Source organism: Moschus berezovskii, chromosome 11 (genome assembly GCF_049115385.1).
Source record: "Moschus berezovskii isolate FMDL1 chromosome 11, NW_MosBer_1.0, whole genome shotgun sequence".
Taxonomy (NCBI): domain Eukaryota; kingdom Metazoa; phylum Chordata; class Mammalia; order Artiodactyla; family Moschidae; genus Moschus; species Moschus berezovskii.
In genome coordinates this window covers 4,413,199-4,438,211 of record NC_142470.1, presented here as the reverse complement: position 1 = coordinate 4,438,211, position 25,013 = coordinate 4,413,199, and the positions used below count along the sequence as shown (strand labels likewise).

The following is a 25,013-nucleotide window of genomic DNA, read 5'->3' as shown; positions in this document are numbered from 1 at the left end:
CATCATCTTTCAAGATTTGAAATAGCTCAAATGGAATTCCATCACCTCCACTAGCTTTGTTAGTAGTGATGCTTTCTAAGGCCCACTTGACTTCACATGTCTGGCTCTAGGTCAGTGATCACGTTATCGTGACTATCTTGGTCGTGAAGATCTTTTTTGTACAGTTCTTCTGTGTATTCCTGCCACCTCTTCTTAATATCTTCTGCTTCTGTTAGGTCCATACCATTTCTGTCCTTTATCGAGCCCATCTTTGCATGAAATGTTCCCTTGGAATCTCTAATTTTCTTGAAGAGGTCTCTTGTTTTTCCTATTCTGTTGTTTTTCTCTATTTCTTTGCATTGATCACTGAGGAAGTCTTTCTTATCTCTCCTTGCTGTTCTTTGGAACTCTGCATTCAGATGCTTATATCTTTCCTTTTCTCCTTTGCTTTTCGCCTCTCTTCTTTGGCCATCAGTTCAGTTCCGTTCAGTCACTCAGTCATGTCCGACTCTTTGTGACCCCATGAATCATACCCCAATACAAAACGTTCAAAGGAAGATAAACTCTCGAACTTCCCTGGCAGTACGGAGGATGGGAGTCTGCCTGCCGATTCAGGGGATGTGCGTTGGATTACGGGTCAAAGAAGATTCCTCATTCTGTACAGCAACTAAGCCTGTGCGCCGCAACTACTGAGCCTGTGTGCCTACAGCCTGTGCTCCTCCACAAGAGAAGCCAGCGAAACAGGAGGCCCACATACCGCAAGAAGACCCAGCACAACCAAAAATGAAAATAAGTTAATTTTTAAAAAAGTAAATTCTTTCATGGAAGCTGTTGAGGTTTAATGCACCTGAGCAGGTACGTGTATGTAAATTATGGCTCTTCTCTGTCTGAGGTTGGTCCCAAGCCAGGCAGAGTTTATATGCATGAAAAGATTTAGAATTGTACCCTAGTGAGATTCAACAGTCTCTAACTTGTTCCCCCAATAATTTAGATTTCCCAAGTTTGTAGGTTTTTTTAAATTTTCATAGAGGACTTGCTTGTATTCTTTTTAAAAAATCAGTTTATTTTGGCTGTGCTGGGTCTTCACTGCTGCTTGCCAGCTTTCTCTAGTTGCAGTGAGCAGGGGTTACTCTTCATTGTGTGGCACGGGCTTCTCATTGCAGTGGCTTTTCTTGTGGAGCGTGGGCTGCGGGCAGTCAGGCTTCAGTAGTTGCAGCACTGGGGTTCAGTGGTCATGGCACATAGGCTTAGTTGCTCTGAGGCCTGTGGCATCTTCCTGGGCCAGCAATTGAACTTGTGTCCCCTACATTGTCAGTCTTCATCACTGGACCATCAGGGAAGTCCTGATGCCTGAGCTTCGGAGGATGCTTCAGAGTTTGGTATGCAAATGAGGTGGGGAGGATATTCCAGGTAAAGGAAACAGCACCTGACGAATCAGGGAGACAGGAAGGATGCTGTGTGCGAGAGCTGCTAGGGAAAAATAGTGGGCACTGGGAGTGTGGAAGCTTCCCTGTTGCTCAGTTGGTAAAGGATCCGTCTGTGATGCAGGAGACCCCAGTTCGATTCCTGAGTCGGGAAGATCCACTGGAGAAGGGATAGGCTATCCATTCCAGTATTCTTGGGCTTCGCTTGTGGCTCAGTTGGTAAAGAATCCGCCTGCAGTGAGGGAGGCCTGGGTTCGATCCCTGGGTTGGGAAGGTCCCCTGGAGAAGGGAAAGGCTACCCACTCCAGTATTCTGGCCTGGAGAATTCCATGGACTGTATAGTCCATGGGGTTGTAAAGACTCAGATACGACTGAGCAACTTTCACTTTCTTTACTTTCTGGGAGTGTGGAATTTGGGAGCGGAGATGACCGCAGAATGTGGGCATATGCTGGGTGTGGGCCTAGACTGTTAATAATGAAACCACTGACAACAGTAGCTATCATCAAGTCCTAAGCTTCTGTGAGATAGGTCCCCTTCTACAAGTGAGGAAAGGAGGCCTGATTCATTCATATCTTGCATCTACATAGCTAGTAACTGTAGCTGTCCAGGCCATGTGCTTAACCAGTACACCACACTGCCTATCTGGAGACTGTGGTTATGGTCTAAGCCTTCAGCTTACAGACAGCAGGAAAACAGCTCTACAGGCACCAAGAACTGTATTCTTTCAACGAGGCCGAGGAGCAGGAGCCAGACTCCCTCCAAGAGCCTGCAGACAAGAAATCTTTCCTGTTGACATCCTGATCTTGGTCTCGTTACACCCATACAAGACTGCTGACCCACAGGACAGTAAGATAATAATTTGTGTGGTTTTAGACCATGAACCTTGGGATTTTTTTTTTATGGCAGCATAGGAATTTAATATTTACATAAAATTTAAAATTATATCACTGGTATAGAGATGGAATTGATTTTTATATATTGAACTTGTCTCTAGTAACTTTGCTTAACACATTCTAATACATACTTTATAGAGTCTTTCGGATTTCCTGAGTTCATACTCAAACCATCTATGGATAATGGCCGTTTTAGACCTTCATTTCCAATCCATGTAGCTTTCACTTCCTTTCCTTCCCTGACAACACTGACTGGCTAAGGCTGAGAAGAGTTGAGTGTAGGAATCCTTCTCTTTCTTTATCTCAAAGCGAAACATTTCAGTGTGTTGCCTTTAAGGATAACGTTGGCTGCAGGTTTTTGTAGATAACCTTTACCAGTTTGAGGTAGTTGCCTTCTATTCTTATTGGTTGGATCTGGAATTTATCAAGTGCAATTTCCTTATTTTTTGGCCCCACATGTAGCTTTTATTCTTCATGAACAATGGTGAATTGTACTGATGGGTTTCCTTAAATTTTTATTAATTTTTTTTTGTGGAGCAAGGGGAACAGGGGCCTGAAAAGATAAGATTGTGCAGAACCTTTGTAGACAGCGACATAGACTTTGAACATTATCCAAAAGTGTAGTGAGAAATCATTTCAAAGGTTCTAAACAGAGGGGTGACGTGACCAATTTTGCAGCTGTGGGGAGTCTAACTTGAAAAAGGACCAATAGTGAATGCAGGGAGGTCAGTATATTTCATGCAAAGAGGGTGAAGCCTAAGATTATGGTAGCTGGTGGAGGCACACCTCAGGTGCAGGTCAGTGTTTGGAGGCAGAATTAATGGGGCTCGCTAATGGACTGACTGTGGAGGTACTGGGGGAAGGTGCACGCAGCAAGGATGGATGACTCCTAGGTTTCTGACTGGAGCAGTGGAGTGAGCAGTGACACCAGCAGCAGCAATGAGAAAGTCTAGGAGCAGGTGAGACTCTGAGGTGTGTGTAGACAACTAAAAAGCTGTTTGTAACACGTCAACGTGAGGTGTAAGCTGCTTAAGTGCGGATGGCAGGTAGGCAGATAAATTTTATAGCTTGGGGTTTGTGGGAGAATCTGACCTCTAACTATACATTTTGGAACCATCAGCCTATAGATGTTATTTCAAGGCACTGGGAGGATGTGAAGAGCCCCCCCGCGCCATAGCCTCCAGAAACACGAACAATTACAAGTTGAGGGCAGTGGGAGGACTGTAGCAGAAAGTGCTATTTGATTCTGTATACATAGAATCAAAGGTGGCTTGAAGGTTACAGAATAGGTGTTATTCAGTCACCAAGTCATGTGCGACTCTTTGCCACCCCAGGGACTGCAGCATGCCAGGCTTTCCTGTCCTTCACCATCTCCTGGAGTATGCTCAAACTCATGTCCATTGAGTCAGTGATGCCATTCAACCATCTCATCCGATGTCATCCACTTCTCCAGAATAGATGAGACTGACAATTTAGAAGAATCAGCAAGCGTTCGAAATCTCTAAGATAAAGGAGACAGACTGAAGGGCTCAGGTAAAGGGACTTAGCTTGCAGTAGGAGGAATGAGTACAAATGGAGGCGCGGTTGGCTGGTTGGTGTGGGGAGAGGGAGTTGACAGAGAATGGCTTTGATTTTCTCAATGAACCATGGAAAGAACAGAAGAGGGATGTGGGATAGTTGAATGTATAGAACAGCTGCTGCGGGTCAAAGAACAGCAAGCCTATCAGAGGGTTGCTGATAACATTGGGTCCTTTTGAGGTTTACAATCATGCAACCAGCTCAGTTGTGTGATTTTCTTCTAGGAATACTTGGCTCTTGTGGTGCAAGTAGGAGGCAGATGGAAGGACTCACCCAGGTCTTGTTCAGAAGAGAGGGATTGTCATGATGAAGCCCTGGATAGGCTAGGAGTGGGCTGATGGATCAATGGATTATTTGATGAGGTTGAAGAATTATAATTGTGGCATATATTTCAGGAGGTGAATTTGCAAACGTGTTCAGGAAGTGCTAGATTGTGTGGCCTCCAGGAAAACAGGCACAGTCTGTGTCGTTCCCTCTTGCATCTTAGCTCCTAACAGTACCTGGCTCAAGGCACAAGTGGCTGGCAATGTTTTGTGAACTGAAAGTAGTGTTCCGAGGAGAAGAGATGCCCTGCTCTGACAACGACACTCATTGTTTACCCCCTTTGTGCTGTGGTCCTGGGCCTCTCCGTTAGACAATGAAGTCTACAAATTAAGATAAACAGCTAAAAGTCATGCTTATTGAAAGTGCTCAGTGGCCAAGAACAGGGTCAAGAATGCAAATAAAGGCAGTCAAGACTATTAAAAGTTTATTTGTTCCAATGTCTTGTGTTAGGTCATTTTTTTTCTCTTTGCGTCTGTTCAGTTTCTGAGTCTGCGCCTCAGAGTTGTACAGCTTTCCTCTCCTGCCCTTTTACTCATGCTAAATGGGGTTGTTCATTTCATAGTTCCAACTTTCACCCTCGGGGAGTTAACATACCAACCCATCTCTCTAGCATGGCTTTTTCTTCTCTTCTCTCTCCATGCTGTGGACGGGGTTCTCCTCAAATGGTCCCTGTCGGTCCTACGAAGTCTACACATTCAAACCAAACTCAGGGTTTTCCCTTTTCTCTCCTCTCAGACCCGCATTTGACAAATACAGTCTAGCCATCCTGTCTCTGTCTTCCAGATTTCTGGATCTTTATACGTAAAAAGGGTGTTCGGCAAAGTAAGATTTTTTTGGGGGGAGTGGAGGGACATGGAGCTAGGGTGAGAAAAAGTTAAAAAACTAAACTTTTACAAAGTGTACAAATTTACTTGGTCAAATCCACAGCACAGGTAATTACCCACACTCCTGCACGTGTGGGTTGCTTTCTCTGAGTCCATTCACCTCTTCTGCTATGTTGCTACCTTGGTTTTCTGCTGGGGCATTTACCCTTTCAGTCACATAGGCATGCTGAGCTCCAGAAAGGACCCAGGTAGTTTGAAGACCATCCTGTTTTCCTGGCTGCAGTGATGGCTCAGAGTTGGGCACAAGCTCTAATTTGGGCGCTGGGAACAAAAGCCAGGATTTGAGCAACAGCTCTTGTTCTCTTCTTTGAATGGCACCCTCTATTTAAATAACAAGAATGCTATAACATGGGGCTCCATGAGGCATCCTTAGGGCAAAAGGGGCCCCCCTTGCGTGGACTGAAGACAAAGTGGACTCTGGAGAAGGGAGAGCCTAGAATAAATAAGAACACACAATTTTGGGATACTGAGTAACTGGATCCCTCTGGACTTCCAGTCTTGAGAGTTCCCAAATCCCTTTGGTCTACCTGGGTCTGATTATCTGGCACTTGCAGATCAAGAGTTCTAGCCCCAAACTCAACAATCCCACTGCCCGGAGAGAGCCACTGTCCGCACTTCGGGTTTCATTCCTCCCCACTGGGGCCCGGGGTAGAACTCTGGCCTCCCCAAGGGCTAACGGGAGCCTCTTCCCAATTACCTACAGCCCTGCAGGGCCTGAGTCAGCGCATGGAGCACTAGTGGCCTTGAAGCCTGGCATATAGAGCCTGTACCTCTGAACCCGCTGGGCTTTCCAGGACAGGGGAGAGAGCTGGCAGGGAGGAGTTTCCTGTTGCTGCCATCACAAATTGCTGCACACTTAGTGGCTTTAAGTGATGCATATGATTATGTTACAGTTTTGCTGGTCGGAAGTCTGATGTGGGTCTCTAAAATCAAGGTGTCATCAAGGCTGTGTTCCCCCTTAGCATGCTGGGGAAGGATTCACTTCCTTACCTTTCCCGGTTCCTAGAGGCCTCCTGTATTCCTTGGCTGGTGGCCTCTTCATCTTCAGAGACAGACACAGCAGATCCTGACCTTCTGGTGCTGCTCCACCCTGACTCTGCCTCCTTCATTCTGTCTCTTCCTCTGACTCTCTGAGACTTTCTGGGTTGCTTCAGAAGCCTGCCGCAGGGAGGGGTCAGAGAGGTGCCTCCTTGTCCTTCTTTGCAGTATAAGATTCCAGTCCCACCACTACCTAGGGGGCAAAGGTGGCCTTGGGTGGCACTCCACACCAGGCACCGTGCCTGGCTTTGCAGTTTCTGGAGCACACAACAGAACTGGCCTTGGCCCCCCACATTAGTTCTTTGTCTGCTGCACAGTGGACATCCCACCTGGCTTTTCTTGGTCTCCCAGAAGGCGTCCTGCCCCCAGAGGACCTGTCTACACACTCAGAATATGTACATTCTTAAGGCTCTGGATTCTACCACATTGTCCTCCAGAAGTGAAAGTCGCTCAGTGTCCGACTCTTTGCAATCCCAAGGACTATACAGTCCATGGAATTCTCCAGGCTGGAATACTGGAGTGGGTAGCCTTTCCTTTCTCCAGGGGATCTTCCCAACCCAGGAATCAAACTCAGGTCTCCCGTATTGCAGGCTGATTCTTTATGAGCTGAACCACAAGGGAAGTTATATTCCCATCAGCATGAAGACTGGTATGTTTGACAGACAGAAGGAGTTGACTAGGGGAAAATGCTTGTTAAAAAGAAAATCCTCTTTATTAAATAAAAATTAAAAAAAAAATCCTCACTTGTTTCCTGAATATTTATTGAGTGTCTATTGCGTGTACAACATGGTGATAGGTCTGGGGATATACTGTAAAGAAAGCTGAGCACCAAAGAATTGATGCTTTTGAAATGCAGTGTTGGAGAAGACCCTTGAGAATCCCTTGGACTGCAAGGAGATCCACCCAGTCCATCCTAAAGGAGATTAGTCCTGGGTGTTCACTGGAAGGACTGATGTTGAAGCTGAAACTCCAATACTTTGGCCACCTGATGTGACGAGCTGACTCATTTGAAAAGACCCTGATGCTGGGAAAGATTGAGGGCCGGAGGAGAATACGGGGACAACAGAGAATGCAATGGTTGGATGGCTTCACCGACTCAATGGCCATGGGTTTGAGTGAACCCCGGGAGTTGGTGATGGACAGGGAGGCCTGGTGTGCTACGGTTCACGGGGTCGCAAAGAGTCGGACATGACTGAGCGACTGAACTGAACTGAGGACTCCTAAACTCGTTCTCTATTCTCCTTTCTCCCCTGATGGCAAGTTTGGGAGAATGTCTAGCTCTGTGGATGAGCTAGCCAAGACCGCCTGTCATGGTGCCATGTACACAGCATCAGAGAATACTCAGGGGAGGGTGTGCTGCATCTCGGCCCAGCAGGGGCCATCACGGCATGGGATGCTGTTCGCCCACACCTCCTTTTCTATGCTTTGCCCTGTACAGACGAGGCTAGAAGCCTGGGGACTTTATTCCCCTCGCTGGCAGGGTTCTGCAAAGGGGCCGTCCATGGGAGGCTCTCGTGGGAGGCTAGGCTAGGAGGGAGGCGGAAGCTGTTGTTCTAAGCAGACACAGGTGCACAGGCTCCTGAAGCAGCAGACAGCCCCGAGTCTGCAAAGTAAGCACCAGGGCGTGTGTATCTGGGCCGCTCGGGGCTGGAGCCGCTTCCCCTCAGTTCCCCAGCGCTCGGCAGTTCAGCCTCTCTCCCGTTTGCCCCTTTGTCCTGTGAACAGTTTCATAACCTAAATCTCTATATTAAATTCTGTTTGAAATATCTAGAGTGGTTTGCTTTCCAGATCAATGGACTAGCCCAATGTTAAAATTACCTGTCAGCTTCCATCAGGTATGGGTTGTGACCGAGACCCAGACAGCATCTGTCAGTAAGTCTAAAGGAGGCAGTTTTCTCCAGAAGCAGTGGAGGAGACTGCTGGCTGGTTTGATTTTTCCAGTTAAACAGCAGGTGAACTCTGTGACTGGCTTTGAAAGGGCCACTTTTATGGACAATGCCTATCTTCATCACTAGAATCGCACACAGGAAGATGAGCTACACCCGCTGTGACGGGCACACGGGAACTGAAACCGGGCTGTGGAAACACACACCTCCCTGTACCACTCACCTAACACGCACACAGAACATACATCTAAACAACTGGAAAACAGAAAGCAAACTGGCATGCACTAATAAAATTGTTCACGTTCTTCTTTTGCCGAGTGTACATATAGTTGAATCCATACCATGAAAATGTTCACTGGAGGAATTCCACGGTGGTCCAGCGGCTGGGATTCTGTGATTTCATTGCCTAGGGCCTGGGTTCAGTAGCTGGTCAGGAAACTAAGACTCCAAAAGCTGCAAGGTGCAGCCAAAAAAAAAAAGAAAGAGAGAAAATGTTCTTCGACGTGACTACCTTGTTGCCATCAGAAGGATCTGCGACCCTGCTGTTTTGTGAAAACCATTCAAAAGTCAAAGTACTAGTTGCTGAGTCATGTCCGACTCCCTGCAATCCCATAGACTGTAGCCCACCAGGCTCCTCTGTCCATGGGATTTCCTAGGCAAGAATACTGGAGTGGGTTGCCATTCCCTTCTCCAGGGGACCTTCTTGACATAATGGCACGGAAATATTAAATCAACCCACACACTCACCTTTCTTTTCACATTCAGACAGACTTGAATATGAAATGTGAACCAATGTTTAAATGCTCCAGAATATAAGTTATCATTTTCAGACCCTTCTTTAGTAAAATCAATAGTGAAAATATCTTTATTGGCATCTATAAATAAAACCAAACCTAGAAAAATGGACAAGAGAGAGTACAGCTGCTTAACTTTTTTCATCTCTGTCTTCTCCCTCACTGTCGTCGTCATCATAATAAAAGATGTCTCGAAACAGGAAGACAGGCTTAGGGGCTGCTGGAGCCTGGATCTCAGTCCCTTTTTTCTCCATCTTCTTCTCCAACTTCTCTTTAAGCAGCGGTAGACTAGTCTCATAAAGGTAGTCTATGATCTCTAAAGAAGAGAGAGTGAATCTTGAGATGGTCTGACAACGCCTCTTTTCAAGGTCAAGGACAGAGGGTGCTTATGAGGACAACGTATTGCTACTGGCTTCACTGTGTGCCAAGACCCAGCCCTAACTGGTTCACTCACAGTCCCTCCTTCAACCCTCTGAAAATCCTATGAGAGGTAGGCACTACTGGTCACCCATTTTTCAAATGAGGCCTAAAGACTCTGTTTACGTCTGTCAGAGAAAAATCTAGCCTCTGGACCAGCCTAGACATTAGGATGCACTGTGTCTGCATCCAGGTACAGTAAGTCCCCTACACACGAACCTTCAAGCTGAGAACTTTCAAAATACGAACACGTGTTTGCACGTCCAATTATGTAAGTTAGTTCATGAGTCTGGTGTACCTTGTCACATGCGTGGATCATCTACAAGTAGTTTTGCTTTTGTGTACTTTACAGTACACTACTTACTCTCATGGTCTAGGTTTGAGCATTATACATGGAAATCATTCACAAAAGGCTGCAGAGAAAGAGCTGGGCACGTCCAGTTGTCTGCGAAACTGTGTGTGTTCAGGCATGTGGTGTGAGTGTGTGCAATGTGAGTGGACGGTGTGTGCAACCCAGAATCACTCACACTTACACACCAAGTGCTTGCTAAGTGTGTGGTCAGCACCCTGGTGACCACATTTTAAAAGTCTGTTAGCTCTTCTAGTACGTTCAAAAAAAGTTAGGGGTTGCATGCATATGTGTTCACTTGCTCGGTTGTGTCTGACTCTTTGCAACCCCATGGACTGTAGCTTGCTAGGCTCCTCTGTCTACGTGATTCTCCAGGCAAGAATACTGGAATTGGTTGCCCTTTCCTTCTCCAGGGGATCTTCTTAACCCAGGGATTAAACCCATGTCTCCTGCATTGGCAGGCAGGTTCTTTACCACTGAGCTGCCAGAGAAGCCCTAGGTAGGGGTAATAATTTCTCAGTTTTCACATTTGAGGAATCTGAGGTTCCCAGAAGTCACCTGCCCAAGGTCACACAACCAATGTGTGCCCCCATGTGCTGTTTTTGGTTATTCAAATGCTGGAAACACTGACCTGGGAAAGTCTTCTTCTGCCAAAAGGGAACGCAGGTAGCTTTCAGTTTATAAAATTTAGTTTGGACGTAAGACGGGGGAACATCCCTTTAGAAAGGAAAAGGTGTCAAAAAGTTAGTGGCAGTTCAAAATAACTCATTTCAGTCCTGTGTACTAAGTGCACTGATTAAGGGGCGGTCTATGGACACAAGTAGCTTTCTTAATCCTCGTGTCTACACATGTGTGAGAAAAACAAGACATATGAAAAGCTACTGTTCACTGAAACACACACACACAAAAGGAAGAAAAACAGCAGTACAGTAAGATGAATTCCGTCTAAACCAGAATAAACTGCCAGGGAGGAAGATGAATTGTAACACTAGTGCACACAGGCTGATGCTCGCATGTCCGCAGCCTGGCTCTCTGTGCTCGCCATGGAGCAGCAACGAGCCTTGCCACTGCCCTGAGAGGGGGCTGCGACTCAGCCCCCACTTTGGAGACTGGGAAACCGGGGCACAGAGGAGCCAGCTGCGAAGGGGAAGGGCTGGGACGTCGCTTGGGTCCATTCCAGATTCTACACACTTTTGGCTATCAGATTTTTTTTTTAATTGAAGCTAATTTATATATTAAGTCTCAAATGTGCAGCAAGGTGATTCAGTCACACACACACATTCTTTCCTCAGATTTTTTCCATTATAGATTAGTATAGGAGGTTGAGTACAGTTCCCTGTGCTGTACAGTCCGGTCCTTGTTGCTTATTTTATATAGTCGTATATATATGTTAGTCCCAGACTCCTAATTCACCCCCTCACCCCTTCCCATTCTCCTTTGGTAACCATAAGTCTGTTTTCTATGTCCATGTTCTGTTCATAAATAAGTTCATCTGTATCATTTTTTTAGATTCCGCATCAATCATTTGTATCATTTTTTTAGACTCCACATGTAAGTGCTATCACATGATATTTGTCTGTCTTTGACTTTGTACTTAACTGCAATAATCTCTAGGCCCATCTATGTGGCTACAAATGGCATTATTCACAAGCCCTACACTCCTAACTACTACAGTTCAGTTCAGTTCAGTCGCTCAGTCGTGTCCAACTCTCCGCGACCCCATGAATCACAGCACGCCAGGCCTCCCTGTCCATCACCAACTCCCGGAGTTCACTCAAACTCATGTCCACAGAGTCTGTGATGCCATCCAGCCATCTCATTATCTCCAGTAGCATACTGGTCACCTACCGACCTGGGGAATTCCTCATTCAGTATCCTATCATTTTGCCCTTTGATACTGTTCATGGGGTACAGTTAGGATAACTATATATTTGTCACGATGCAAAGGCAGGGGTCTGGATTTTTAATTTTACAAAGCTAAAGAAAGTGGACACTTACAGTATGCTGGTGAGTCAAATCCATTTTCCACTTACAATAAACAGGATGGAAACAACCAAATCTTAAAATCATTTTTTTTAATTGAAAAATTGCTAACGTCACTTCCTGGGCATGTGAAAGTGCAAGTCACTCATTCATGTCTGACTCTTTGCGACCCCATGGACTGTACGGTCCATGGAATTCTCCAGGCCAGAATACTGGAGTGGGTAGTCTTTCCCTTCTCCAGGGGATCTTCCCAAACCCAGGGATCGAACCCAGGTCTCCCACACTGCGGGTGGATTCTTTACCAGCTGAGCCACAAGGGAAGCCCTCCTGGGCATGTCTTCCCCCTTAAACCATGAAAGTGTGACATATTTGTTTTGACAATTAACTAAGCTAGATGATACATGATCAGTGGGAATACTTTGATCTGCTACGCACGTGGAAGACAGCTGGGCTCTTTATACCTCTTTGTGGCAGTGGCGGCTCGCTGAGCACACACTATGAGCCATGCTCTGGCCCTTTCAGTGCTGGTTACGGACATGTTCAACCATCCCACAAATGAGGAAACGGTGCAGAGACAAGCGAGGGGACCACCTGACCAAGGCCGGCTAAATAACAAGCAGAGTCCCAGGACTTGACGCCTGGTCTGTCTGACTGCAGAGGCCAAGTTCTAGGGCATCTGAAAAACCTTCCTTCTTCCCATGTGCCCTGTGCCAGACTGCTCTGCAGATCAAAGCTTGGGCTTCAGGAAGTAACATTTTCAAATGAAGTAGGTGTTACACCTCATTAGGCTGGGATGCTGTCTTTAAAATCTGCCTAAATAATTCATGAGGGAGGCTTCAAGAACCTGAAGAGACCAAACGTTCAATTTAATTATTTTCACTGTTTTATTATTAAAACTTTGAGAACGTTCTACTTCCAACAGTATTTGACTGGATGCCATGATGTCTATTTTACAGCTCTGAGATTCCTAAATCTCTTTTCTTCTTCTTTTTAATCTTTTGGCCATGCTGCACAGCATGCAGGATCTTAGTTCCCTGACCAAGGATCAAACCCGCGCTCCCTGCATTGGCAGTGTGGACTCTTAACCACTGCACCTCCAGGGAAGTCCTGAGATTTCTAAATCTTAACCAGAACACTCAATATTTAAGTATATAATTCTACTTAAAATCACTAAAAATCCACTTTAAGAAATATGATTTCAGGCAATGTTGCAAGATACCCAAACACTTTTTGGAAAAGTCGGGGTTTTTCAAAAGTGGTTTGATATGGCATGTGTCCACATGAATACTTCTTGGGGTGGGAGTTGGTGTGGTGTACAGCAGGATCCCCCTTCCTTCAAAGCCCCTGACACCTCCCCCTTAGGGACCTGCCAACTGAAGAGCAGACACCATACTGCTGAGATGAGCTAGAAAGAAAGGAAAGGGTTTGGAACCGTGGGTGTGTGTGACTCTTGACAGGGCCTGCCACTAAATGATTCCAATGCCAAGTAAAAACAAACAACAAAAATTGATTGTGCTTTGTCCATAATCCTGAGATGTAAGTAAACAACCACTATGCCTTATGGTTTGAAACTCCAATACTTTGGCCACCTAATGCAAAGAACTGACTCATTTGAAAAGACCCTGATGCTGGGAAAGACTGAAGGCAGGAGGAGAAGGGGACGACAGAGGATGAGATGGTTGGATGGCACCACCGACTCAATGGACATGAGTTTGGGTAAACTCCGGGAGTTGGTGATGGACAGGGAGGACTGGCGTGCTGCAGTCCACGGGGTCGCAGAGTCATACACGACTGAGTGACTGAACTGAACTGAACTGATGCTCTATGGACTATGCTTTGTCCATAATCCTGAGAGATAAATAACGAACCACTATCGATGACAACCTCACATCAGCAGCCATGCTTCTGAAAGGCAGCCATGCTGTGGGAGCCCTGCTCCCTGCTCCACTGTTCAAACCTAAAGGCTAGAGGGTCCCTCAACGCCCTGCCTCCCAAAGTCCACCAACCCTGAGCCCCACAGTGCCTGGCCATCTGCTGGGCTTAGAGGCACGGGGCTCTGCCGGCCAGCTCTCCCTGCTGGGCCAGCAGTGACTTCAGATCTTAGGAGCCTCTCCTTCACTGGCTGAAAATGCAAGGACCGCAGCAACAAAGGCAGACAGTGACAGTGGATGAGAGTGAAATGGCACTCCTCAGGTGAGAAATGCAAATCATCAGCACAGCCAGGCGAGGCCTGGAGAGGAAGAGGAACCTGAGGGGGTCTTAAAATATCTCCCCGCAGCTGTTTCCTACCACCAAGAGAGAAACTGTTACTTTTCTACAAGGGGAAACGCAGCAGAGCCTGGGGTCAACGTCAGAACCACAGGCCTCAGGACAAGGTGGGACCTGGTGACAGAGACACAGCCCCGCCCATGAGGGACTCCTATGTAAAATACAAAACTCAAATCTAGCTGTGAGAGAGCCTGCAACAAGCTTCAGCTGAGGCAAGTTCTACAGGATGGCTCGCCGGTGTTCTCCCACAATTTCAACACCACTGAAGACAAAGGTTGACAGAAACACGCTGCTGTGTATAAAACAAACAAACAAGGACCTAGTGTACAGCCCAGGGAACTACATTCGACATCTTGGAATAATGGAACAGAATGTGAGGGACTCCCCTGGTGGCCCAGTGGTGAAGAACCTGCCTTTCAACGCAGGGGGCGTGGGTTCGATCCCGGGTCAGAGAATTAAGATCCCACGTGCGGAGGCGCAGTGCTGCAACAAAGACTCAGTGTAGCCAAAATAAATACTATTTTCTTTTTTTTTAAATGGAAAAGAATCTGAAAATACACACACATATGCATACATACATATACAAAATTGAACTGCTTTGTTGTATGCATGAAACAAATCAATGACACTGCAATGATAAAAAAAGAAAGACAAAGGCAGAAGAATTCTGTGGATTAGAAGACACTAAGGAGACAGATCCTGGGTTGGATCCTAAGACGGGGGAACGTGCTTCGAAGGGCATTTCTGGGACAACGGGTGAAATCCACATGGGGCTGTTAGAGAAGAGCTCTGCAGCCATGCAGATGCCCTGGGCGTGATCACTGTGCCGGCCAATGCAGGGTAACGTGCTTGCTGAGGGCACGTCGTCCACCACTAACTCTCAAGTGGTTGATGCAAACAATTCTATTCCCTTGGAGTAGGGAGCAGGAGGGGGACAGGGAGGGAGGGATGACAGAGCCAACGTGGCAGATGGCAGGAGGCTGGTTAGGGGTGAAGGGCATGTGGGTTCCTCCTACCAGTCGTCACTGGAGAGTTAAGAGACTCTACACATGTTTCATTTGCTCTTCTCCAGTGTCGTGGGGTGGAGATGGGGCTGGAGTAGAGGGAGGGTTGGTATGATTAACCTGGTTTGGTACTAAGGGGGTGCAGGGGCAGTTCACCAATACATTTTATAAGGTTCATAAATATAATTTATAAGGTAACATAAACAGTGCGAATTTCAGTCCTGTTCTTTGAAGTCTGATAGCCAGTCATTTATTACTAAGTCATCTCTTATGTTTTCATTAGCTTAATATTAAACAAATGGCCTTACCCTATGATGCTAGCAAGATCTTCCCAGTCTATTTCGTTAACATCTTGCACATTTATTTCGTACAACCTATGAGAAAAAAATAAAAATTAAGTTTTCAAGCCAAAATTCAGATGATGGTCATCTTCATGGACTCACAGAATATTAAGAGCTGGAAGGCTTCAGCGTGTCCACCTCTGTTCCAGCTCCCTGTGTTACCCAGGCCCAGTGAGTAATACAGGCAGGCAAACCCAAGGTTAGCCCAAGGTCACGAGGTATGTGAACTCCAGACCAAAAAGCCTCCTCTCCTCCTCCTGAGCCCTTGGCACCTCCCACCAAGCCGTGTTGCCTCCTCATGGTGAAAAACATTAACTTCACAGTTAGTGTTCAATATCCTGTGATTAACCGTCATGGAAAAGAACAAAATATGAAAAAGCATATTCTATATAAAGAAATATATATATGTATAACTAAGTCACCTGTACAGCAGAAATTAATGTACAGCAGAAATTAAATCAACTTAAGACTGCCCTGGTGGCTCAGACGGTAAAGCGTCTGCCTACAATGTGGGAGACCCGGGTTCAATCCCTGGGTCGGGAAGATCTCCTGGAGAAGGAAATGGCAAACCCCTCCAGTATTCTTGCCTGGAAATTCTCATGGACAGAGGAGCCTGGTGGGCTGCAGTCCACGGGGTCACAAAGAGTCAGGTGTGACTGAGCGACTTCACTTTCACTTTCCTTTCATACTTCAATTATGAAAAACACAACTTCACCAGACACACAGGAGTAGTGACTGTGTACTCAGCACTGACTATGTGACAGACACTTGGTTAAGGCCTTGTACCTGTGAATCCATTCACCCTCGACACTATCTGATGAAGCTGGGGGACTGTGTCTATTCTGCAGATCAGGAGATGGCCTGAGAGCTCAGGTCACTGTTGGGACCCCCATCACGATGTAACCATACTGGAACCCAGGCCTGCCTGACTTGAGAGGCCCTCCTTGTCTCTGCTAGTCCCTCTGGAAGAGAAATAAAAGCGGGGCGGGATCCCCAGCCAGGGCAGCGTGGAGAATGAGGAAGCCCACCGAGGAAGGAGCAGCAGCATTCCTGACAGGAAACAGGATGAAGGAGGCTGCACAGGGTCCCCAGAATCCAGAGGTTTCTTCTGCTCTTCAGCGCCCCTCCTTTGACACAAGCCCAGGTCCATTAGACCCACAGGCTCGGTTAACTACTCTTTGCCTAGAGGGAAAAACAGGTAAAACAGTGTTGCTGTCTATTTCTGTACCTTTCGATCAGATTGATCTTGGCCTGCAGAGCGTTCACGCCACGGTACACGTCCCGACCATTCGTCATCCTCTTGGTTAGAATTTCCGTCCTTCGTTAAAAGAAAAACAGTTTACTTTCAGGGTAAAGTTTCCATTAAAATGTCCTTTGTTTTCCTCATTGAAATTGTCCTTATTCAGGTTGTTGTTCAGGCTGTAAGGTGATATCTCGGTGGTGCTTCCTCCAGGATGAAAGTACCTAAGTTCCATAAGAAAGGCTGAGCACCGAAGATTCAATGCTTTTGAATTGGGAGGCTGGAGAAGACTCTTGAGAGTCCCTTGGACAGCAAGGAGATCAAACCAGCCAATCCTAAAGGAAATCAACCCTGCATACTCATTAGAAGGACTGATGCTGAAGCTCCGATTTGGTCACCTGATTGGAAGAGCTGACTCTCTGGAAAAGACCCTGATGCTGGGAAAGATTGAGGGCAGGAGAAGGGGGTGACAGAGCAGGAGATAGTTGGATGGCATCACAAACTCAATGGACATGAGTCTGAGAAAACTCTGGGAGATAGTGGAGGACAGAGGTACAGCGTGCTATAGTCTATGGGGCTGCACAGCTGGACATGGCTTAGTGACTGAACCAACCAAGTTCCAAGGCATCATATACTCCATCGCCGAAGCAGCCCCCAGCCTTGGCTCACCTCCCCTCAAGTCATAGAGAAAATTAAAGAAATACTTGGAAAAATTTAAAAAAGAAATTGTCCTTCTTCAGAAAACCACCTTCTAACTTTTGCAACCCATCACCGCTAGCATTTACCACCATCAAGAATACACTTGTTTTTAAGTGGGAAAGTACAAATAAGGTGATAGAAACCTGCTGACTATTTACTGAAACTGGATGATGGATACAAGGAGTTCTAAGTTAGTATGTCATAAAATTTTAATGACAAACAGTTAAACAAAGGAAGAAAGAAAAACTAAGCCTGCTTGCTGGTGCGAAAGGGTGCTGTGTACACTCAATTTATTTTTGCTTGCTTATAAAACAGGGACACAGCTGCTATTACCTTTGAGCTGCTGAAATACCAAATAAGACACATTGAGTAAAGTGATAAATGATTCAATGATTCCTCTAAGGCTCAAAGCTCATGGCTGAGGAAAAGGGTTCCCTAGAGTTCCTAATGAGAGCAGGAACCTAATTTAAAAATACTTAAAAAGTGCTTCTCTTAAGGAGTGAAATTCCTGATGGACAGGTCACAAGCTCTGGCACTTGCTTTCCTGAGAAGGAAGGTGCATGACACACGCACAGAAACCAACACTTCTCGGTCAGCTGCCCATGACCCCTGTTCTGAAATGTACTCCCTGATGCCACTTCAATGTTTCCTGAAGTAAATCAATGTTCAGTGTTCCAGTTTTCTACATTTTCTTCCAATTAAAAAAGAAGCCCTGCATATCCTTTAGTTATGCTGATTCTGAGGCATGGCTCCTCTTGGTCGTTTCCCTTCTAGGACACTGGCATCTCATCTCTAAGGCTTATCACTCATTTTTTTTCTTGGCCGCACGACTTGCAGGATCATAGCTCTCCGAGTAGGTATCAAACCCAGGCCTAACGCAGTGAAGGCATGGAGTCCTAACCACAGGACACCGGGGAAGTCTCATTTCTTTTTTTTTTTTTGGCCACAACCTGCAGCAAGCAGAACTTCCCCGACCAGGGATCAAACCTTTGTCCCCTGCAGTGGAAGTGCAGTCTTAAACCAGTGGACAGCCAGGGAAGTCCTCCCACTTCTTTAAGTCTAAGATACCAGAGGTAGAAAGGTCTCTGATACCTCCATAGTACCCGTTTCCCCACCTAAAACATTATCTGTTCTTTGGAGTTTATGTCCTGAGGACAGTCTTCTAGAAAAATAAATAAGTACCCTACAGCAGAGTTGCAAGGTATATACATAGTACACAGTATAACCTAGGAGTTTGCTTTTAATGCACAACATGCTCACTCTGGAGTCCATTCTTCTTTACTAGTCAAGTCGATGGAGCCCCCTTTGTGTAGGAGGCCTGGGGCGTGAGCTGCAGGACCACTGCTGCAAGCTATCATGTTGCAGCTGAAAGTTCAGCTCAGAGAGTTTCCAGGGCCAGGAAACACTACCCCAGGCAAAGAATGTGCAGCCAGAGCTGGACTGAAACTAATTCTACGGATGCACCTAAAAACCTTCTAGAATGAACGTATGACCGCTCTACTTTGGCGAAGAGGAGTCTGAACGAGAAAGAGAGTCAAAAAAAAACAAAAACAAAAACAAACCAAAGAAAGCAAAAAAAAGAGGGAGAGCTACTTCTGATCATTAGGCTTGTGATTTCTCTCCTGAATGTTAGTTTTGTACTTTTTTTTCACACTAAAAATAGGTAACAACCTTGTTTTATGAAGGAAGGGACAGAGTGAAGAAACCAGAAGCCAATACAATATTCAATAATATTGAATACAATATTCAATATCAAGAAGATTCAAGTTCTATTCACAAAACAGACATAGAAAACAAAGTTTGGGTAACCAAAGGGTCAGCGGGGGAGGGACAAATTCGGAGATGGGTAGTAGCAGATACAAACTACTAGATATGAAACAGATACACAAGGTACAAGCACAGGGAACTGTACTCAGTATCTTGCAAATACTGGAAAAGAATATGAAAAATTCTCTCTATATAACTGAATCACTTAGCTATATCTCTGAAACTAATACAACACTGTAAATCAAGTATACTTCAATTAAAATAATAGGTTGAAGTTATTTATGAACTAGCCACACGATGAATCAGGGTTGGCTAAGTGCCACCTTATGTCAGATACTGACATTGAAATTGCTGGAGCCGAGGATCAGAGAGGATTCTTCTTGACCCACGAGGCTCTCCACGTGGTAGTTACAGGTATTCTCAGTGACTTCCCCAGCCCACCCACTCACTAGAAACTACCGAGAAGGGGGGAGATTGGCACCTTGTTGAGATTTAGGTAAGAGGCCTCAAACTTACCACTTACTTTTACACTGCATCCAATTCCTGGTTTCCACTCTAGCCTCCACTTCTACCCAGGATATGCCTTTGTAGAGCTTCTCCCGAACAATCGACAGGCGGCCTTCAGGGTTCAGCTGCAGTTTAGAATCCATCTCGTTTAGCTCCTGGGGAGACATTTTCTTCAGAATCACTTCTTCAACAGCCTTGATTAGTTTCTGGGTTTCCGTCTTGCTCCAGGTACCGTGATTAATTTCTGTTGACATAAAATGATGGTCTTGAAGCTGCTAATCTATTTGCTTTCACAACAGTATTAAAAACACAACGAGAATGATGGATATGTGTCACTGGACATCAGTCCAAAACCACAGAAGGTACCATAGCTAGAGGGGTTCCTATCGTCGACTGTGGACTCTGGGGGGTTAAGACGTGCCACTGTTGGTTCATGGATTGTAACAAATGGGCCACTCTGCTGGGGGTTGCTGACAGTGGCGGAGGCTGTGCATGTGGAGGGGTGGGGGGAATACAGGAAATCTCTGTACTTCCTCTCACTTTAACTGTGACCCCAAAACTGCTCTAGAAAAACAAAGTCTTTAGAAACAAAGAGATATATCAGCCACTTTCCAAAAGATAATGGGCAACATCTGAATTATACAAACAGTTTACATGCCAATCAAGATGAAACTACCAAAGTGCCCACAGATTCTTTTTAAGAACCAAGGGTGTGTATACACGCACATGCGTGCACACACACACAACCAACGGCCAAACAAAAAAACAACCTCTCTTAAAGCAATCTCTATTTTTTGTTTCTAACTTTGAAAAAGCTGTTCTTTCTGTTTCTAAGAGTAATCTCTCCTGCAGGCAGTTGTGAGTTCCCTAAACATTTAGTGGGAAAAAAGGCAACCAAAGGTCTTCCATGTTATATGTGCAACTCCCCACAAGAGTTCCTGGAGTGGAGTTCCTGGCGCAGTGAGGCCGCCACAGCACGTGACGATGAAGGCGCTGCAGGCGCCAGAGCACCCACAGTTCACTCGTCTTGTCCAGCTGCTCACATGCTAAGGATGAGGCCGCAAACCGGTGGGCTACACCTATCTCTGATTTGGCCTCAGAGTGTCACTGTTACTATTTCCCCAATAACAACTAGGATGAACATTTAAAAGTCAAGCGAGTCCCAAGGAAAAAAAGGTAAAATTCCCCAAAGATATTTTGATGTCACACGTGCACGCAAATTCAGATGTTTGCTTTACTTCCTGGAAACTGGCAGAATTGGCCACGCTGAGGCTTGGCTGGCACTGATGGCACAGAAGGCCTGCTCTCCAACCCTCTTGGGGTCTACTGCATGCAGACATGCAGACGCCTGGCTAGGACCCACTGCCCCGCTCTGCCTGTGGGGCAGGAGCCTGGCCACCGCCCCATGAAACTCTCTGCATTGATGCAACTGAATCACGCTGGAATGACCTCATACTCGTGCTCAGCTCCACCTTCAAGTATTTACTGGAAACCCAACACTGATTTAGCTTCTGGTTTGATGCCAACACCTGCTAAGGACTGCCTTCTTAAAGCTAACCGGGGACTTTTTTTAATGTGGAGGGTACAACCAAGGCAGCTTTGAATGAAAGAGGAGGAAAAGAGACAGGAGATGGCTGACACTGGTTGTGGGAAACATCCGCACCTAACAGGCCCTCCCTGAGACGGTTTCCTGGGCCACCTTGGGGAACAGACCTTGGCGGCCCAGGCTCTCCCGGCCACCGGCTTCCTCGGGTTTCGGTTTATCTGGCAGTTACAGTCAGGCTGAAAGCTACTGAACTGAGTTCAGTGCAGCACAGAAATCAGTCTGGTGAGTAAGGGTTGTGTGGTTTCAACCATACCCATGAAGAAATGATTCAGTCAGGGAATGGCTGAAACAGTGATGGCTCTAGCAGCAGACAGGTGGGCAGTGATGCCTGGGCCCTGCGTCATTCTGGGCGGGGCTGTTCACCCGGGTGGGCACCAGGGACCACGACTTACGACCGCTGATCTGGGAGAACTTCAAGGCCACGGAGAGGCTGCTTCGAGACACCATCTCGCCAATCTTCTTCCAGTCGTTCCCGTGCAGGGACTGGTATATCTTCAACTTCTCAGTATCTCCTTTGCTGTACCTAAGAGGAAGAGAAAACAGGTCACAGCTGAGCAGGAACCATAAGCTTAAAACCTGTATCCTCACTGGGCACTCTGCGGTGCTGGAAGCAGCTGAGATGGGTGGGCCATCAGGATACCAGGTACCACAGCCCTGTCCCTTCCTGCCTCGGCATCTCACCCGTGACAGTGAAGTGAAAGTCGCCCAGTAGTGTCTGACTCTTTGTGACCCCATGGACTGTACAGTCCATGGAATTCTCCAGGTCAGAATACTGGAGTGGGTAGTCCTTCCCTTCTCCAGGGGATCTTCCCGACCCAGGGATCGAACCCAGGTCTCTCACACTGCAGGCGGAGTTGTTACCAGCTGAGCCACAAGGGAAGACCATCTCACCTGTGGGCATCCTATAAATTGGTCACGACAGTCCCTGACCAGAGGCCTGGCTCACTTACGCAGAGGCCAGGGCAGATGGATCTCACTATTCCCCAGCCAGAACCATAAAGGCTCCGAATAAAACCTGGACTTCTTGACTATGCCCACAAAGGCCAGCACTCCCCTGGTTCAGCTCCACCAGTCACCTTGGCCTCCAGACCTGTGATGGGAAGCCCTCCTCTCCCTTCCACTCGAACCCCTGGAAAGCTCCTGCCAGCTCTTCATATGCAGCTGAAATGGTGCGTCTTCAGCGAGGCTTTCCTGACCGTCAGGGCTGGCGGTGCCCTGCTATCCCATTACTGCCCCTGTCACTACTTCCAACTGTGTACTGTGGCTCCCTGGTTTGCCTGACCTTCCTCCATGCCACCACTGGCCAACGGAAATGTTGTCTGAGTCAACTGTGTCACTTAGAAATTTCCAGGGGTTGTGTGAAAATTAATTTTATTTGGTTTTAGGTGAGTTAATTTAAAAACACATTTTATTTAACCCAGTGTATTAAAGTTTGAGTGAACTGTGGGAGCTGGTGATGGACAGGGAGGCCTGGAGTGCTGCAGTCCATAGGGTCGCAGTCAGACACAACTGAGCGATTGAACTGAACTGAATGTATTAAACCTGAAGCCATCTCAACATGTAATCAGATGTAATCAACATGTAACAAGTACAAATAAGGGACTTTATATTCCCTTCTCCACACTGGGGCTTCCCTTGTGGCTCAGTGGGTAAAGAATCTGCCTGCAACGCAAGAGATCTGGGTTCAATCCCTGGGGTGGGAAGATCCCCTGGAGAAAGGAAAGGCTACCCACTCAGTGTTCTGGCCTGGAGAATTCCATGAACTAGGACGCAGAGAGTCGGACATGACTGAGTGACTTTCACTTCGCTTCTTCTCCATACTAGGCCTTCTAAATCCAGTATGTATTTTATTCTTCAGAACAGCAAGGCTTGGACTAACCATGGCTTGAGTGCTCCATGGCCATGTGAGGCTGGTGGTCCTGGGATGGATAGCACAGCTCTGGAGGGGACATCCTCGGAGGGCGGGGCCCCTGTGGACTTTCTACGCTGTGGTACCCGTGGTGTTTGACACATAATAAACACTCTAATAAAGACATGACAGGTGGCTTAGCAAAAATCTGTCAGTTTAAGGAAGTTAAGGTGTATGAACCCCACATAAAAGCAAAGATATTCAAGAAAAGAACTAAAATGCACTATGAAGAGATTTTTGAGATCAAACATCTAAAATCTTTAAGTGAAGAAAAAGCCATCTTTGTGACACTCTACCATTCCTTATGGATGAGGTGGGGGAAGCGGTGGTTGACAGTATTACTAATATGACACGAAAGCAGCCTTTATAAAATAGTAACCATCTCCAGTGATAGTGATCCACAACCGTCTCAGGACAGTTAAGATTCCAGCGTTCTCAGAAATGTATCTAAAATGCAGAGAATGGTTGAATGGCACTGAATGGCAACCCTTCACCACTAAGAATCGAGCTTTCTAGCAGTCTCCTTCTCAGGGCAGGCAGGGCCTTACTGAGGTTTAAAAAATGACTTACGAGCACCTTTGAAGCCACAGAAAAGAGGTGGTGAGAAACCGAGTGGACGAGACCCCTGCAGCCCCGGAGCCTGTCAATTCTTTGGTTTTTGACTTTCTGTGGCTTTTTCACTTAAGAAGTCCTTAAACTGTCAAAACATTCTTAGGGTACAGGGCCACCACAACATAAACATGGCACCCATGAACTTTATGATCAGAATGAGACTTCCGTTATTCTAAAAACGTCGTTCCCACACCTAGGTTACCTCATTTGCCAACACTGATTTAGCAAAAGCATTCTTTTAAGTCCCATTGACAATGCCACCTCTGGTGAATTTTCCTGAGGCTCTGTGCACAGCTGTGACACGGGGGCTCGGGGGTGGTCGGGGGAGGTTCAGTTCCTGTGGACCACCTTTCCTCTAGTTCAGCTTTATTTCTTTTGGCAAAAGTTTCAAAAGAGAAACTAAGGTCACATCTGTGTTAAGATCTGATAATACATATGTCTTAGTGTAAAATCATGGCACCGAAGAGGACCCAATGGCCCTGACAGGTTCACACTGTCTGCCTCCTGGAGGTGGGATCAGTGGTTGAGCCCTTGGTGGCTGTCTGGAACCTCATGGGCAGGAGCTGACGCTTTTCTGCTCATCCCTTCGTTCTGAAGCAGAGTGCTTACCCACAACCGATGCTCAATCTACATTTGTTTTATTTGGAGTGTTAGAAACAGACCATAATTGGGGATTTTATTTAGGAAAAAAGAGAGGAAAGGCTGGCCGTCACCCCATGAAACTCTCTGCATTGGTGCAACTGAATCACACTGGGATGACCTCATACCTGTGCTCACCTCCACCTTCAAATATTGACGGGAAACCCAAAGCACCAGACTCAGCGCTGCAGGCACACTGCACTGAGAAGGAATGAGAAGGAGCTTACAGCTTGGGAGGCTGCCGAGAAAGCCTCACGAGGAACGGTAAGAGGCAGCACGTGGCAAGGGCTAAGATGAAAGTAGAGAGTAAAAACTAGGGGTTTAGGAAAAGGAATATTGTGGAAGATTTAATCAAGAGGTGACACCTGAAAGGGTCCTTGGAGACATACACATGACAATAGGTGTTTCACACACCAAGAATCTTCACCATTTTATTGCGGACCCTTTGACTTATATTATCAGAGACTAGAGAAATGTCCTGCTCCAGCTCTTACCTGCCTTTGTAATTATTGACATCGAACATCTTCTTTGCTCGATAGTATACGAGTTTCCAGGGCCGGGCAATGCCCTTACCTGAAGCCAGAACAGAGGTGGTCAGAGGGACACCGGGAGTGTGGCAGGGAAGGCAGTTGCAATTATAAAAGAAACTCAGGAGAGCCCCTCTTTACTGCATGAGCGATCCTAGAGCCCAGGTGGAGGCCGCGATCTCCCACGTCCTGCAGAAAGGTGTCTCAGGGAGCAGATACACTGATAGCAAATCCCATTTCCTCAGTGATCCATGAAAACTACATGCTCGGTACGGAGGCTGTCTAGCTTCTGGTCTCCTAAACTCATGAAAGGAACCTCATAAGGCACAGGCACTGAATTAGAA

The 25,013-nt window shown here is 46.5% G+C and overlaps 1 protein-coding gene across 3 annotated transcripts in view; it reads right to left on the bottom strand.

Moving 5' to 3' along the window:
• Window positions 1-8,841: 8,841 nt before the first annotated feature.
• Window positions 8,842-25,013, bottom strand: part of TTF1 (transcription termination factor 1) — a 29,035-nt gene continuing 12,863 nt past the window's right edge. For 2 of the 3 annotated variants that reach the window (XM_055399804.2, XM_055399805.2), the window contains exons 5-11: window positions 24,637-24,715; window positions 21,375-21,505; window positions 19,386-19,620; window positions 16,392-16,481; window positions 15,131-15,196; window positions 10,199-10,284; window positions 8,842-9,117 (exon numbers count right to left, since the gene is read on the bottom strand). In XM_055399804.2, coding sequence (XP_055255779.2) covers window positions 8,933-9,117; window positions 10,199-10,284; window positions 15,131-15,196; window positions 16,392-16,481; window positions 19,386-19,620; window positions 21,375-21,505; window positions 24,637-24,715 — 872 coding nt within the window. In that variant the 3' untranslated portion in view covers window positions 8,842-8,932. Of the gene's footprint in view, window positions 9,118-10,198; window positions 10,285-15,130; window positions 15,197-16,391; window positions 16,482-19,385; window positions 19,621-21,374; window positions 21,506-24,636; window positions 24,716-25,013 lie in introns of those variants that run through there. The other variant, XR_016038515.1, reaches the window with a different exon arrangement.